General features: G+C 39.2%; 1 protein-coding gene across 4 annotated transcripts in view; it reads left to right on the top strand.

The window, feature by feature from the left end:
* Positions 1 to 17,684, top strand: part of AKAP6 (A-kinase anchoring protein 6) — a 464,347-nt gene that overhangs the window by 183,824 nt on the left and 262,839 nt on the right. For all 4 annotated transcript variants that reach the window (XM_082737844.1, XM_082737845.1, XM_082737847.1 and 1 more), the window contains one exon: positions 8,392 to 8,643. In XM_082737844.1, the coding sequence (XP_082593970.1) occupies positions 8,392 to 8,643 (252 nt within the window). The remainder of the gene's footprint in view (positions 1 to 8,391; positions 8,644 to 17,684) is intronic.

The following is a 17,684-nucleotide window of genomic DNA, read 5'->3' as shown; positions in this document are numbered from 1 at the left end:
AAGTTACTGTGGTGTTCCCTTGATCTGTATTTTAAAATATAAAGTCCATGTATTAGGTAAGAATTTCTTCTCAGCTTTTTCTAGTGAACACACACACATATGGTAAGCATATGGGTAAAAGATACTTTAATCATTTAGTTCTACAATTGCTAGTAAACAGAATGAGCAGTCATGATGACATGGTGTTTTACATTAAGACTAAAACATACATAGAAAACTTCATTCTCTTCTTACTGACTTTAGATCATGAAAACTTTTATTTTATTTTATTTTTTAAATTTTTATTTATTTATTTTTAAGATTTTTGTTTATTTATTTGACACAGAGAGGGATCACAAGTAGGCAGAGAAGCAGGCAGAGAGAGAGCGGGAAGCAGGCTCCCTGCTGAGCAGAGAGCCCAACGTGGGGCTTGATCCCAAGACCCTGGGATCATGACCCGAGCCAAAGACAGAGGCTTATTAACCCACTGAGCCACCCAGGTGCCCTGAAAACTTTTTTTTTAATGTAATTTATGTTTTTCTAAATGTAATGGTATGCACTGGTTAAGCTGAGGGTTTGAGATTTTTGAAACTGTGATAGGAAAACAGTGGGAGTGGAAAGAGGCCTGACTGTCCTTTAAAAAGCAGACTTTAATTCACAGTTTCTTAATTCACAGTTTCTTAGAAAAACCATTTGAATGTGTCCCGCAGTTACACAAATATAAGTCAAGAATGTTTTGAGAGAAATATTAAAATTTTTAGGAAAAGAAAAAGACATTATTTGGGGTTTTAGATGAATGGAGAAATGCCTACTGATTACTGTTTTTTGTTTTTTTGTTTTTTTTTGTTTTGTTTTTCCCATGGAGAGGCAGTCTGGAGGTATTGGGGGGGATTTTCTGTGTTTTCTCACTTGGGGATTGCATGTGGGGAAGCAAGAAGTGGAGAGAAGGGGAAGGATTGTATTTATGAGACTTCAGGAAACCGAGGTGCCAAGTGTTGTTTTAGTACCTGGGTGAGAGGTGCCGGCTAGTTCGTCGGTAGAGCATGAGACTCTTAGTACCTGGATGAGGAAGTTGCAGGAGGGGTGGGTTTCCCTCCAAATACACACAGCCTGGGGATGGGCGGTTTGGGCCACTTTGGAAGAATGCTGATCCATGGATACTTGTCATTTTACAAGAAAACCTGGATGTTTCAAGAATGATGGAGAACGGGCATGGTGCCTTAGGATGAGATAGCAAACAGATCCTCTCCCAGGGACAAGCAGCAGGCGCAAAGCAATTAGAGCACTCACAGGAAGGGTGCCCTCCTCTCTATCACAAGCTGGTGAAGACTGAGTATACTGGTTAAACACATAACAGCACTGTCTCTGTCTAGAAAAAATAAATTACAACTGAAAAATATACAACAATCCTACAAAAAAGAAAGAAAGAAAGAAAGTAAGAAAAGGCATCTCTCTCACATAAACATACAACTAAATTAAAAGAAAAAATGCCCAACTGGCTTGAGTTTATTTGTGAACAGTGTCAGGTCAATGTTTGTATGAACGGCCTTAGTAACTGTGGAAGATTCCTGTTTCAAAAGACAGGCAGCAGCAGCTGCAATTTTTTTTAAACTAATCTTTTTAAAAAGATTTAATTTATTTATTTGTCACAGAGAGAGAGATCACAAGTAGGCAAAGAAGTGGGCAGAGAGAGAGAGGGGGAAGCAGGCTCCCTGCTGAACAGAGAGCCGGATGCGGGGCTCCATCCCAGGACCCTGAGACCATGACCTGGGCCAAAGGCAGAGGCTTAACCCACTGAGCCACCCAGATACCCTGCAGCTGCAGGGTGTGTCTGACCACAATGTGTCAGAGAGGTCGAGCAAAGTGGGCGGTTGGCAGCATAATGTATTCAGTGCATATTATGCTGCGAATGATTGTGAACACCACAGAGGCTACACTGCTTTATGAGAATTAAAGCAAAATGGAGACCATCACTTTCCCACATGAACACAGAAATGTCTAAGGAAAAAGTCTTATGCAACTTTGAAGATATGTTGTTAATCACTGCCATTTGCTTTAATTCACTTTGAGATGGGCTCCAGATTATCCTCATTTTCTTTGAGGATAATACTTATTAGAAAATAATGTGGAGGTTGTAGCATCAGGTATAATGATAGTAGTGCCATGACCTTATGACTGTGCTCTTGTTATTTCCAAGCTCTGAAGGGAATATGTGACCCAAAACTAATTTTTATATGCATTTTACCAAGAGACTATAAACTGGTTTTCTTATCTTTAAAATTATCATCCAGAAAAATTGACTTTGTTTTTTTTTTTAATGTGCAATTTTACAAATTTTAACCCTTGTGTAGATTTGTCTAACCATATCCACACTCAGGATACAGAACAATTCCATCACCCCAGAAAACATTACTTGTGCTATCTGTCATCAGTCTATAGTCATGCCCTCCCCAACCCCAATGCTTGGCAACCACTGATCTGTTGATCATTACTATGATTTTCTTTTGAGAATGTTGTGTAAATGGAATTATATAGCATTTAACCTTTTGAGACTGGCTTCTTTCACTTAGCATAATGCCTTTGAGATTTTAGAAATTGTTACATGTATTATTAGATCTCCCCCCCCCCCCATTTGTTGTATATTATGTGGATGTACTGTAGTTTGTTTATCCATTTACTCACTGAAAGATGTTTAGGTTTTGGTAATTATGAGTAGCTTCTTTTCATTTGTGAATGTGCCTGAGTTTTTATTTCTTTAAGGTGAGCACTCAGGAGTGAGACAGCTGGGTCCTATGGTAGTATATGTCTGACTTCATAAGAAACTGCTAAACTGTTTTCCAGAGTGACTATACCATTTTGCATTTCATTAGCAGTGTAGGAGAGTTACAGTTGTTCTAGAACTTCTCAGCACTTGGTATTATTGTAAATTTTTTATTCTGGCCATTTTGATAGGTATATACAGGTATCTCATTGTAGTTGTAATTTGCATTTCTCTAATGGTTAATAAGGCTGAAAGTTTTTTCATGTGCTTTTCTTTTTTTAAGCATCATTATTCCCATTTAGGTAAAGTGTTTAAGTCTTTTGCTCATTATATAATTAGATTAGTTGTTTTCTTACGGTTGAGGTTTGAATATTCTTTATATACAATAGTTCTTCCTTTCAGTGATCAGCTGAAGTCTGAAAGCAGAAGATCCTCCTTCTGATGTATTGTCAAGAGGTCAATAGTAGCCTGACTACATCACACTACCTGTGTCATTAGCTCACTTCATCTTATCACATAGGTGTCTTATCACCTCACATCATAGGAAGACAAAGAATGAGAGCTGTGCAATAAGATATTTTGAGAAAGAAAGAGACCATATTCATATAACTTTTATTACAGTATGTTGTTAAAATTATTCTATTTTACTATTATTGTTAATTTCTTACTGTACCTAATTTATAAATTAAACTCTATCAAAGGAATGTGTGTACAGGAAAACCCATAGTATATATAGAGTCTGGTACTATCTTTTGCTTCCGGCATCCACTGGGTTCTTAGAACATATCTCCCAAAGATCAGAGGGAGCTACAATATTCTGGATATAAATCCTTTATTGGATATGTGATTTGCAAATATTTTCCTGGTAACTTTTCCTTAAAAATATCTTTCACAGAGTTAAATTTTGATGAAATCAATTTTTTTTTCTTTTTTGGGTTGTGTATAATATGCTATGACTAAGAAAAATCAGTGCCAAACCTCAGATCCATATTTAGGGAGACCACATTGACACCTGCCACTCCCTGGAATGTTCCTCTCTGCCTCATCATCCTAGTTTGTCTCCTTTAAGACTCAAACTTTATTTCCTTAGGAAAGCGTTCTTGCCACTTTCCTGTTTGGTTCCATGGGCACAGTAATTTTCTCCTCATTTGTGTTCTCTCTGTGAACGCTTATCTTCCCAATTATGATTTCTGGTTACATGCCCCTTCCTACCAGGTAGGGAACTCCACAAAGGTGGGGGGTCAACTTTGTATCCCCCATGCATGGATTAGTACATAGTGGGTATGTACTAATGTTCATACTATCTGAATCTCCATTCTTGAACCTGGAAGGATTGTTTCTTTTTGTGTTCCTAAAAACCTGTGCATCTAAAGCTACTAAATTTGTTTCTAGTATGTAGCACTGCCATGCTCAAAAGTTTGTTATGCTCAAAAGTTTGTTATACACTGAGCACTTCAAACATGTGAGTTGAATCTAGTTTCCAGTTGCTTCTGCTGGAGTCACATGTGCAATCAAGGTTTATATGCAACAGTTGGATTCTGGTTCAGCCCTCCACCAATCTCCCCCCCATATCCCCCCCTCCCCGCCCCGGCCATGCTTCCACTTACCTTGTTAATCTAATGCCCACAGAGCCTCCAACAGGTCAGAGCTCTCAGAGCCTATTAATTCCAAACAGCTTCTGCTGGGAGGTAGCCATTGGGCAAATCCTTTTTAAACATCTCTAATAGCTATCTGAATTAAAATAAACAGAATGTCCATAATCTTCAGCTTCTGTTGTATAAATATACAACAAGCTGAAAGTAGTTAAGAGGCTAAGCCTCAGAAACTTCAAACTGAAAATTCTTTAAATATTTGGTTGACTTTTATATAGAAGGACTGGGAAAAGCAGATTTTTATATTACTAAAGAGTATGTATAGATTCAGAATCACTCAGTTATTTCTCTAAACAAACCTCTCACCGACTGTTCTAAATATAGTTCTATGTTTGGGGGTATGCACATGGTTATGTGTATATATGTATATGTATATATATATATGCACATACACAACTTACACATATCTCTGCAGTTCTTGTTCTGCAGTTTGTGTGTGCCTGTGATTTTGTCAAACCAGACACCTGGTAGCCAAGTAGAGGGCATAAACATAATTAAATAAATGAGCAGACCCCAGAAGTTTGCACCATGCCATGCATTGTTTAGTTTCAGAATTTCAGCAGAGACTGCACGTGCACATTGCCAAAATACTCACTAGAGGGAGGTCAGCTCTCGTGGGGAGAGCCCATCTGCTTCTGTAGGAACAAGGCCAATTTATATTTCACAGATACGTCAGGAGAAGGGTGTAAAAACCTTAGCTGGCACCACTGATGCTTTAGTACCCCTGGATAGTGGCCTGGCCATCTTGACCCATGACCTGGCTCTGACTAAGTTCCTGCATTCACAATGGAGGAGCCAAATTATGTGTAGGAAGAGTGATGGCATGTAGTTTTCATGGTGCCAAGATTATATGTAACATATTGTATGGGAGGGTGGGAATGGTGTGGTTGAGAAATGCCTATTTGAGTATTCAGAGCAGGAGGCATAAAAGTTACCCACCCCTTTTCTTCTCCTAGGTATATAATGTATTCTGCATCTGCAGGATCATAGTAGGACCCAGGAAATGGATACCAACAAATCCAAATTATGAAATCAAGAGTGTGAGGAAGTGGAAAACACTGCCAAGGGAGTGGCTGAAGGGATCATCGTCGAGGCTGTGCTAGGAGGAGGGTGATATGGTAGAAAAATCTGGTGGCCCAGATGGGGTTGAAGAGCACTGGGGCACCTGGGTGGCTTGGTTGGTTGAGTGTCTGCCTTTGGATCAGGTCATGATTCCAGCGTCCTGGAATCGAGCCCCACATCGGACTCCCTGCTCAGTGGGGAGTCTGCTTCTTCTTCTCCCTCTGTCCCCTTCTTGCCCCTGCCTGTGATCTCTCTCTCTCCGTGTCAAATAAATAAATAAAATCTTTAAAAAAAAGGGGCGGCACCTGGAGTGAGAGAATGAGAGTGAAAAAGTCGGACAAAGAGAGGTTGGTGGCATGGGGAACTTTCTGATATTGTTCCACAGGTGAAGTGATGACAAGGTTCCAAGTAGAGCTATGACAGAGAGTTATCCAAGTGGAATAGGTATGAAGGTCTTAAGGATTGTGGAATAAAGGACATTTGAGGCTAGGGTATTCATTGGCTCATCAGTGTGAATATTGAAGTTACCTAAGTTAATGGTCTTCTCGGTGTGGAGAGGAAAACTGAGCTACTGCAGTCTTCAGTGTGGAGGAGTGAAAGAGAAGAATAGTAATGAAGAAGGAAGTCGGGAAGGCGTAGCAGACAGCAGGCACCTAGTGAAAACAAAGGGTGTTAGTATGAGAACAGAAGAAAAATGGTCCAAAAGTGGTAAAGAAGTAGTGAGGCTTGCCCTGCCCCTATCAGCCCTCTGCTCCCCATCTCTCAGGGGAGGGCTGGAAGAATGAACAGCCTTCAGTGGGAGGGCAGTGGGGGAAGCAGGAACCTTGGACAGAGTCAGATTTGGGTAAGAGCTGGAGATAGATGTATTATTCTGTGACAAAGTATAGTGTTTATTTTTTTGTTTGTTTTACAATGGAATGGAAATACTAGCCAGGAAAGTACAGAGAATTTGGAAGAGATCAGCAGTGGGAGGAAGAGAGTTTCCCAAAGTAACACAGTACTACGCAGAACTGAGCATCCAAAGAGGGTTAAGGACACAGGACATCTGCTTTGGGGTGGCGGTCAAGGTATCAGGAATAAACGGTGTAGGGGACAAATGGAGGAGATGCTCCAAGAAGGCATCCGTTGAGGCCCAGGCAATCTGGAATATATGGTGATAGCTGCGGAGGCCCACTGTCATGTGCCAAAGGCAGCAGAGATGGGCTAATCCAGCTGCGAGTGGTTCCCATGTACTGGTTGATAAGGGAATGTGATTTTTGCCCCAAGTCTGTTTTGGATTGCATGTGCTCATGGGCTACATTTGTAAGAACTTTACCTAACTAGGACTCCAACACCTCTTTAAACTTTTAATCTACATCAAATTATTATCACCAACTTATGTAACTATCACCAATTAGTTCTTGGGTTTTAAGAAATATTATTGCAACATTTATTGAAATTATATGTAATTACTAAAAATTCAGCACAACTTTCCATCATTCTTCAATAGATTTTTTTTTTTTTTGGCCTACTGCTGCACAATAAATACAGATTCCATTTTAGTTCTTCTCTTAGAAACAAGTAATTGAATTATATGAAATTGAAAGGTTATGTTTCCAGCACAGAGTGAGTTTGGATACTCTTGATAGGACTCAGACCTCAAATGTTATCCTAAAATTTTAGCCTTAACAAAAATCATTATAATAAAAGCTCCATTTAAAAAAAATCACTGATGCATAACTGAAAATGAATCACTGAGTGCTTTTAGCTGACATGTACATCCCTTTGATGCTTAATGGACTCAAATTGCTCTACTAAATATTACCATCAGTGCTACCCATTTCATGCTAGGGCCTCTGACAGCACAATGGATATTTGGGAAATTGTAAGGACAAGTGACATATCAGACACCACATCTGCCTACCTAATAGTATATGTGGAGGAGATTGAAACTTTGATGTAGTAATGTTTTTGTTTAAAGTGTCCAGGTCTTAAAAACAAAACTGTATTTTTGTCTTTCTTTGTCCTTGGGGTTTTTCTGGCTTTCTTTTTCAAGAGTAATTCTGTCAGACCTATAGATGTAGAGAACAAATTGAGGGCTTCCAGAGGGAAGGTGGGGAGGGAGGAAAGGTCAAAGGAAGGAAGGTGAGTGGGAGATACAGACTTGCAGTTAGGGAATGAATCAGTGTCACACGGATAAAAGGCATAGCTTTGGGAGCATAGTCAGTGACATTGCAGTAGTGCTGTATGGTGACAGATGGTACCTGCACTTGCATGTACCATCACAGCATAGCATATAGGAAGTTGAATCACTATGTCGTGTGCCTGAAACCAATGTAATACTGTATGTCAACTATTCTCCAATAAAAGAGTGATTGTGATTATAAATTATGGGTTGAAATTTAAGTATTCCTTATGAATAAATATTAAACTCTGTTATTGTGGGAATGTGACAGTTGTCTCTTGCACCAAAGAGCCCATGGCTCACTGAGAATGGTTGGGAGTTCCCATGAAGCTCAGGTTCCAGCCCATCTTTCTTCCTGCTCTGGGTCTGGAGGATGTCTCTCTCCTGAGATATTGTGTGCTCAGTGGGACTCACCACTAGCCCAGAAAACAGCTGTTGGCTCCCTTGCAAATAAAAAATAAAGAGAATAGAGTGGGTTTGTGAGGTGACCTCTTACCTTGGCTAAACTTTCAAAGTGAAATCTGAAAGAATAGTAGCATTTTGGGGGTCTAGAGAAAGATTGGTTTACCTATGTGTGCTAAAGGGCCAGTGCCCAGGAATGTGGCCTGCCACTCTGCATCTGATCTAAAACAAAGGCAAGTTATCCAGCATGTGGTCTGCCTGACCTGTGGGCCCTGACTGGTGTCAAGTGAAGGAGTGACTCCCCACCGCCACACCCCGTTCCTAGAATAGGGCTGAACAGTCTTCATAGATTCTGCATTTCTTTCCTGCAGGACATTTGTGAAGATATTTCAGATCATGTGGAGCAAATCCATGCGCTCCTGGAAACAGAGTTTTCCCTGAAGCTGCTGTCCTACTCTGTCAACGTGATTGTGGACATCCACGCTGTGCAGCTCCTCTGGCACCAGCTCCGAGTCTCTGTGCTGGTTCTGCGGGAGCGGATTTTGCAGGGTCTGCAGGACGCCAATGGCAACTACACCAGGCAGACGGACATTCTGCAGGCTTTCTCCGAAGAGACAAATGAGGTGGGTGTTTGAAGCCAAGTAATGTGTTATCAGATGTGACCATTGGAGAGTGTTTTCAGTTCAGAGGTGGGGGATAGGAATTCTTTGTAGGTACATAATCAGGACCTGAACTGGGCTCTGAATCTAGGGATAGTGACCGAAGGCTAGGGCACTTCTAACGTGAATAAAACTTTAGACGAAGTTAATTCACACCGGATAGTTTGCCCATAGTGGTTCGTGCTAACCTGGCTTCTTGCTCCCCAAAGTTATTTGATAAATATTTATTGAGCACTTACTATGGCTAGGCATTAGGTGCTAACAATCTCAGAGTGACCAAAATGTGGTCTTTGACTTCAAGGAGCCTAGTGCCTAAGAAGGACAAAAGCACAGACATTAAGGGCAGATTGTGATGATGCCACTGGAGGTCAGAGAATGGTTACCTAACTCAGACAGGGAAGCTTTGCCAGAAGTGAGTCCAACCTGGGATGTGAAGGAGAAGCAGGATTAGACTGGGTAATAGAGGTTCTAGACAGAAGGAATGGTATCTCATCAAAGATCCAGAAGTAAGACAATGACCAGTTCAGAGAGCTGTAGACAATACTGGAGCCAAAAGTTCCAGGCACCAGGATTTGAACTAATAGGTAAGCAGAGGTCAGATTATGAAGATGAAAAGTCCTATTAGAAGAATTGGACTTTATTTTAGGGACAACAGGAGAGTTTGTTGGGGATTTAACATGATTCAATTCATACTTTGAAAAAAAATCATTCTGGATGCAATGAGTCATATGAGCTTCAGCCAATGTATTTGGGTTTTTTGTACTCATATGAAAAGTTTGTTACTGTCACTTTTGATTCAGGGCTTAAGAATGAACACTGTGGGGATGCCTGGGGGGCTCAGTCAATTAAGCATCCGACTCTTGATTTCAGCTCAGGTCATAATCTTGTGGTGGTGAGACTGAGCCTTGTATCAGGCTCCACACCCAGCAGGGAGTCTGCTTTTCCATCTTCCTCTCACTTTACACCTCCCTCCCACCCCCACTTGCACTCTCTCTCTCCCTCTCTTAAATAAATAAATAAGTAAATAGATAAATAAATAAAATCTTAAAAAAATGAACACAATGACTCTGAATCCAAATGAACTCTCCTAATCCCACATAAAATTGGCATATATAGGAGCAAATCATTGTGCTAAGCAAGAGCTGTGTGTGTGTGTGTGTGGTCCCTTGGCTCTTAACATCCACATTAGTGCCCTACCCTTGGTTTTGTGGAAAATATATATTGTAGAAGTTTGTAAGACACTTACATAAATAAGTAAGATTAAAAGACCTTATAATGAGTGTTGCATAATTCAGTATTAATTAATGTTTCAGTGGTTCCAACATTTTCAGCAACACAAAACAAATCTATGCCTATTTTCATAAATGATTTATACTTGTTGATTGTTGTTTTCATAATAATGATGCTCTTGCTGTAACAAATTCCCCACAGGCCCTGGAGGTTTATGAGAATCAAAATCCACCGGGCTCACTTCTAGCTTTATGCTCTTTGTTTTCATTCAGCTTTTCCTGTTCTTGTGGCAGTGAGGGAGGTGATACAAACTCTGTAGAGTCCTTTTTAAAAATCACCGAATGAGTACGTGGGTATGTGTGTTAGTGCCCAGATGCCATCCCTCCCAGATGGGATCCTTAAGAGAGGTCTTGACTGGGCCTCTTGTGGTCCTGGGAGACTACAGAGAATCCCAGACTAACTCTGCCCTAAATGTGGTATTCATGAGGTGTACACCAATGAGCTAGAGATGAGAATTGGGAAAGATTGATCTACATTCCGAAGCGCTCCTTCTTTAACTATCTACCTGCCATCCCTAATCTATACAAATTTTTGTTGTTGTTATTGTTCCTCCTTATGTGTTCTGCTGGGTCTGTCCAACATCCAGCTTTGATCAGTCATCAGATCTACCCACTTTCTATTCCTAGAGGGGGGCATATGAAATCATTGGATTAAACTAGTTCATTTTATATATTTATTCATTAAATAAACATTTACTTATCACTAACTCTTTGTTGTAGAGCAGGAGCTGTCACAGTATGTTAGGGCTTATTGTTATCACCGTTGTTGTTTTGTGAAATACATTCATCATGTACTGATTTGAACTTGGGTCATTCAAGAGAGCAGCCCAGGTAACAGTGAAAAGCCACTGAGGCTAACTAATTGTCACTGGCCACTGCTTTATGTTTTGAGTTTACATTAGTGTCCATGATGGGTTTCACAGTGTGAGCTCAACCATTATTTACAGATTTGATTGGAAACAATTTTGTGCATTTTCATATTTGAAATTCTTTAGTTCTGTCCTAAATATGCAAGAATATGTTGTGTTTGGGGGTAAAAAAAAAAAAGTAGGTTCTTAGCTGTCTACTTTGTGGATATTTTTCTATGAATTAGAGCACTGTTTCCATTACCAACCTTCCTAAAACTATAGAAATCAGATCCTATTTGTTTGTGCCTCTAGTGTGACTCCATGAGAACATTTCAAAAACTGCTTGGTTTTGTTTGTTTTGCCAGCAAGCACACTGGGATTGTGGAAAACAGGAAGGGAATTATGATAAAATTCTAAACTTTATCAGAAAAAATTAAGGTAAAATAGATTTATAGAATGAAGAGGGAAATGGCATAAAACAGGCTGATAACCTGAAATAGTAGATGTCCTTCCAGTGAAAGTGAACTCATTTTCTCTTTTTGTAAGTTAGTTGAGTTTCTGAACCGCATTAAAGAATAAGGAAAGTTGAGAAAGTGGCAAGTTCTCTCTCTTTCTGTCTTTGCAAAAACAAAATGCACAAGTTTCTTTTATTTAAATATGACACAGAACATATTTTTTAAGCAAATTAGCAAATGCTTTGCTAGAACAAAACCAACCAACTAAACAAAAAAATGGGCAAAGCTCAACATTGTGTGAAAAATGTGTTGTACTGAAATTTTTTATATTTCAGATACTTTGATAAATACTTTATATTTATTGTTTCAATTAGTGAGGAGGGTAAGAGATATTATAAGTAGTTCTATTTTATGGATGGAAAAGCTGAATCTGAGAGAGGTTAAGTGACTACCTAAGGACATACATCCAGGAATAATTAAATTAAATAGAACAAACAAAACCATCTCTTAATCGAGCTTTGTTGTAATAGTAGGAATTCTTTCTTCCTTCTTTCCTCTCCCTTCCCTTCCTTCCTGCTTTCCTTTCTATCTCCCCTAAATACTTACTGATCTCCTACTATAAAGGCACTAGGCATTCAAAGGTGATTAATCCATCTTAGGAATCGCCTTCACATTTTTTTTTTTAGATCCTGAAAACAGTTCTAGGAGGTCGGAAGGGAAGGTGCTGTTGTTCTTACTTAACAGCTGATATTATTATGTCCATCTTACAGGTAATAGGGCTGAGGTTTAGAGAGGTGAAATGACACAGGAAGTGATAACTATAATATGAACACAAGAGCAAACAATGATTAAGGCTTACCACATACCAGATGGTGTGGTAAATAAGCACTTGACCCATACGATCCTTATACATTTGTCTTTTCAGAGCACGTACCTGAAGTACTTTGTGTATTCATCTGTGAGCCTTTGTCATAGGTCCATTTATATCATGACAGAGTACATGCTAGATTAGAACTGGATGAGTGTTGGTACCAGATTAAAATCATCTCTATCTCCCACAGCACCTTATTTGTATCGCTGTAAATAAAAATCTAATGAGCTGAATTGAATTAAATAATGCAGATAATCACTGCTTTAGGGACAGAAGAGGGAGATAAAATTTTAGGTTGGTGAACTAGGATTTATCTTGGAAATTAATCATTTGGCTTATAGTTTTAGCCTGTAGAAAATGGAGATTCTTAAAAATAATTACTATAGTATAAATAAAACGTTAAAATATTTTTGTGTATTTCCCCCTTGCCTATCAGAAGGTAAACTTTGCTTTGCTTTCCATTTCCCTCTCATTATTTGCTTCTCTCAGTCTATTGCTGCTCTCCAGAACATATTCAGAACAGTAGAATCCCAGCATGGTAGGCCTAAAAGGAATCTGATCGAGAATCTAGTTCATGTGGTCTAAAAACTCAGGGGGCTTGTGGCTTTCTGGTTAAGAGGTCTGTGAATGTATATGTTAGTAGTTGAAGAGCAACAAACACCATGTAATGAGATTAGGGGAGGAAGGGGTGAGGGGCATACAAAATTTTTTATTGTATGCATGATTAAAACAGTAAAATTCTATTTCCAACTCTCTTCTCAGTAACACTGAGTCAGTGTACAAAACTCATCTTGATGTAACAGTGGACACTGATAGAACTTTGGGGGCATTTTAATAGGGAGATCTTCATGTCTCTAAATTATGAATATTATCTCATATTTTTTGGTAGCAAAATGTAGTGTTAAAAAAAGAAAGATCTAAAGAAGACATTTGGAACTAGAGCTTCAGTTAAGTTAATTATCGGTGAGGAACAAAGCAAAAATTTTGTTTCAAATTGGGGACGTGGGGGAGAGTTTCCTTGATGTCTCGGAGAAGATTGAAACCAGCAATAAAGTGAATTAATTGCCATCTCCATAAAACATAAGCGTCATCTGAGAAACTGCTTCATAGCATATTAAATTGAGGTATATTTGTGTTGAGACATTGTTAGGCAGCCGTGACACAGCTAATAGCACTACACAATTAAATGTGATATTTCTCAAATAAAAAAGCACTACACAACATGCACTCTTCCCCACCTCTCTGCCCACCTGAGACTATTACTTCCATTCCTTAGAAAACTGGGACAGTGGTCCAGAGCAAAGCCACGGGGCTAAAAATATTAGTATTACTAAGCAATATTTTAAGAAATGAAACTCATTATTCATCTGCTCTGGGATACTTCAGAGAACCTTCTTTTTTAAAAATTGCCTCTGCATGCTGAAATCTAGAAAAAGTACTTTTGAAGAACGCTGTTAATAACAAACTGTGTTAAAAATAATGCCTGGGTGGATGCTTATCATTTGGTCCTTAGGATATGAAACGAATACGCTGTGTACTGTTCTTTGTTTTTCAGGGAGGGATTTTTTTTCACATTAAAAATGCAGTCTTATTAAAAATAGTTACCCCACGAGTGACAGTCAGCCATGCATGGAAATAGTTAGCCTTGTTGGGAACAGGATGGGAGAGGGTTCCCTTTGGGGCACCAGTATTTTTGAGTATGTTATTTTCTTTTCCAACCAAAGGACTGGCCAGGCAAGGGATCTTCAGGGGAAGATTTAGGAAAACCTGGCCATACCCTGTTATCTGAAATGTAGTCTCACACCATATGTTCATCTAATATCTTTTACTGAGTTCCAGTTATTTTCAAGTATAACAGTATTCCTGATCTTAGGGGTCTGGGGACCACCACAGTGGACACCAAATTCTTTCCCAGGGCTATAGAAACAGGTGACTGGCAGTTGTAGAGGCCTAATTTTTACCTGAACTCTCAAATTTCTTTTTCTCTACTCATCATAGAAACAGTTTGACTTAAAACCTCTTTCACCTTACTTAAGTAGCTGCAGTGCTGTACTTTTATGATAAAAAATGATAGAAAATAATACAAATTTCAACTAGTTAGTAATTTATTTATTTATTGTTTTGTTTTTTCTTTTTCTATTATTATGTTCAGTTAGCTAACATATAGCACATCATTAGTTTTTGATGTAGAGTTCACGGTTCATTAGTTATGTGTGACAGCCAGTGCTCATCACAACACATGTCCTCCTTAATGCCCTAGTTAGATACCAACTTTTAATACCAACTTATGGGATAGCTTGAGAATTAAGCCATCATTTATAATACTAACTGTGTGAGGGGATAAGTTCTGAGTACTGGACAACCGAATTAAAAAATTTAAATAAATACAACCTGCTTTTCAATACGGTTTTCCATATTACTCTCTTAAAAATTGCATAAAGTGTGACTTTTGTTTGGCTGGCTCATTCCTTAGTGGTTTTGGCTTCTGACTTTATTCTTTAAAGTGTTTTATCCCAGGTATGAAGCGTAAAAGCCACACAATTCCATTTAGGTAATTTTTATTGAGATTGGCAGTTAATACTGGTTTCCCATTTTTGTGCAGTGTAATTAAGCATAGGAATACTTCTCATTTTGATGAAACTTGCCCCCTCAATATACTTGATTAGTAAAAGTAATAATATAATAAGTAATAAGAGTGAACATTCCATGAGCACATATTCACATACCAGACTTATGTCTTACATATATTATCTCATTTAAGACCCACAGCAGCTCTTGACAGGGCTTATCATTTGCTTTTTGCAAATAAAGGAAATGAGGTTTAGTGACATCAGCCTGCTGGCTCATGGTCACTTGGCTAATTACTGGAAGAGCCAGAATTTGACTCTGAAACTTGGGCTATTAATCACTGGAGTCAACTGAAACTGCATAATCAGGGCAAGAAATTACACGAACCATAGAGTTACATCCCAAAACGTCCTCATTCATGCATTCATTCATTTATTCAACAGATACATCTGTGATTGCTTACTCTATACACATCCCCATGCTAAATGTTGCAGGTGTTCAGTGAGTCAACAATTTTCTTTGTGATTTATACTCCTGTGGTGCTTACAAACCAATGGGAGAAACAAATTAATCAAATAATCACAATAGTATTTATTTATAGATTGAGGTAAATACTTAAAGGGAAAACATCATAATTTTATGAGAGCATACAAGAAGAAAAATTCTGACTTAGGTGGGAGTTTAGAGTCTTGAAGAAGTGAAGCTTGATCTGAGTCTGAAGGGCGCATAAGAGTTAAACCAGTTAAGGGATGTTGTAAGTTAAGGGATGTTGTAAGATTTCTTGACAGAGGGAAAATAGCATGTGCAAAAGCCCTGAGGCAGAAGGAATTCGTTATATTCAAAAACTGAAAGGAGAACACTGTGGTTGGGTGCAGCCAGGGAGAGGGAGTATGGATTGAGGCAGGCCTCTTTATGTCTGTTCTTGGAAGGGTTGGGGTTTTTAACCCAGCAGTAGGAAGCTAATAAAGGACTTAAAGCATCATGTTTGCAATCTGTAAATGGGCAAAGGGAGAAGGAGAGAGAGAATTCCAAGCAGACTCCCTCTGAGTATAGAACCTGACACAGGGCTCACTCTCATCACCCTGAGATCATGACCTGAGCCAAAACTAAGAGTTGGATGCTTAGCTGACGGTGCCACCCAGGAGCCCCAAGCTTACTCTTTACAATGTGACAATGTGTAGAACAAACTGGAGGAGGGAGTATATCTGTTTAAAATAGTGTCCAATTAAATCAGAGAAAATTACCACAGATGTCAGAGTGTGGACTGTGGGTCATAAAGCCTCCTTTTAAGGCCCATTTTGGCCCTTAGATATGAGGCCATATACTAGTTATGTACCTTCTTTTAGCTTAGGCTCCTCTTATATAAAACAGGGACAATAGTACAGACCCCAGAAGAAAGTTATTGCGAGGATTAAATGAAAAAGCAGGAGTCGTAATCAACCATCTCCATTTATACCTGAGGAAACAGGTTTAGAAAAGTTAAATGAGGCTTATTATTATTATTTATCTAGATATTGTGGCATGCCAGCGAGGGGAGTAAGAGATAAAGGCAAGGTAAAGGTGTGATGGGAGAGAATATTTCCAAACGCAAAATGCACAAATGAACAACAACCCGGTGTGAAGTCCCAGAGTGACCAGATCTTGGTATAACCTGGCTGAAAGGACACAGGGCTCAGCAGCCACATGACTTCTGGCTTCACTTTGCTCATCTGCTTCCTCCTTGAGTAGAAGAGAGGTCTGGGATATAACAACACTTCACTTCTCAGTTTCCTTTCTTCATCTCCTAAGAGGCTAGATCAGATCAAGCAGCTCTTAGCTGGCAAGCATAAAAGGATTCTCAGGCCCTTCTTTCTTAAGCAAATCGTCAGTAAAAAATCTTCTCATCTGTTGTGTGATATTAGAAACCACATTAGTGATGAGGAGTGCCTGGAAGGCTCAGTCAGTTAAGCAGCCGACTCTTGATTTTGGCTCAGGTCATGATCTCAGAGTCCTGGATCAAGCCCCACATCGGGCTCCCTGCTCAGTGAGGAGTTGACTTGAGGGTTCTCTCTCTCCCTCTGCCCCCTCCTCTCAAATAAGTAAATCTTAAACAAAAAAAAAAAAAAAAAAGGAAAGAAAGAAAGAAAGAAACTGCATTAGTGATGAGACAGAGGCCTTCATTATATAATTAAAGATTAAAAATTAAAAGTACTTACTTGTAAAGCTATTCTTTAGCACAGGGGGGTTTCAAATCAAACTGGCCTATCTTGAATTATAAATAACAAGGGAGGGAGGCAGTTAGTATGTAACACACACACAAATGGGAGTTGGGGAGAAAAACTCTGTATGCAGAGAGAGGGGACAGGGACTAAAATGGTTAAGTTTCGGTATTCATTACTTTTCTCCAGGGTTACCTGTGTTTATCTTCAAAAGGGTGGGTACAAATGGGAACTGGTCCTGAAAAGTTTCTGTGGTGTGTGCAAATTCAGTAGTTCACCTTCCTGTGATTTGTGAATAAAAAGTTAACATGACAGACTTAGTGTAATTAATTATACCATTTAAATGTATTTATTGAGGATTTTCTATAAGCTAGCCACTGTGGTAAGTGCTGGAGTGATAGCAATACACAAAGCAGATCAGTTCGTAGAGATTTTACTCTAATATTACTTTGTTCCCAGAATTTTATTACTTAAGGCATCACATAAGAAATGCTTATTAAATGAACTACAGGCTATTTTAAAATGGAAAGTTAAGTCAAGAATGGGTATTTTGGGGGGCGCCTGGGTGGCTCAGTGGTTAAGCCGCTGCCTTCGGCTCAGGTCATGATCTCAGGGTCCTGGGATCGAGTCCCGCATCGGGCTCTCTGCTCGGCAGGGAGCCTGCTTCCTCCTCTCTCTCTCTGCCTGCCTCTCTACCTACTTGTGATTTCTCTCTGTCAAATAAATAAATAAAATCTTTAAAAAAAAAAAAAAGAATGGATATTTTTGGCTTAACC

The sequence above is a fragment of the Mustela nivalis genome (genome assembly GCF_964662115.1).
Source record: "Mustela nivalis genome assembly, chromosome: 6".
Taxonomy (NCBI): Eukaryota; Metazoa; Chordata; class Mammalia; order Carnivora; family Mustelidae; genus Mustela; species Mustela nivalis.
Note: the sequence above shows the minus strand (reverse complement) of the source record. Positions and strands in the feature narration are given on the sequence as shown.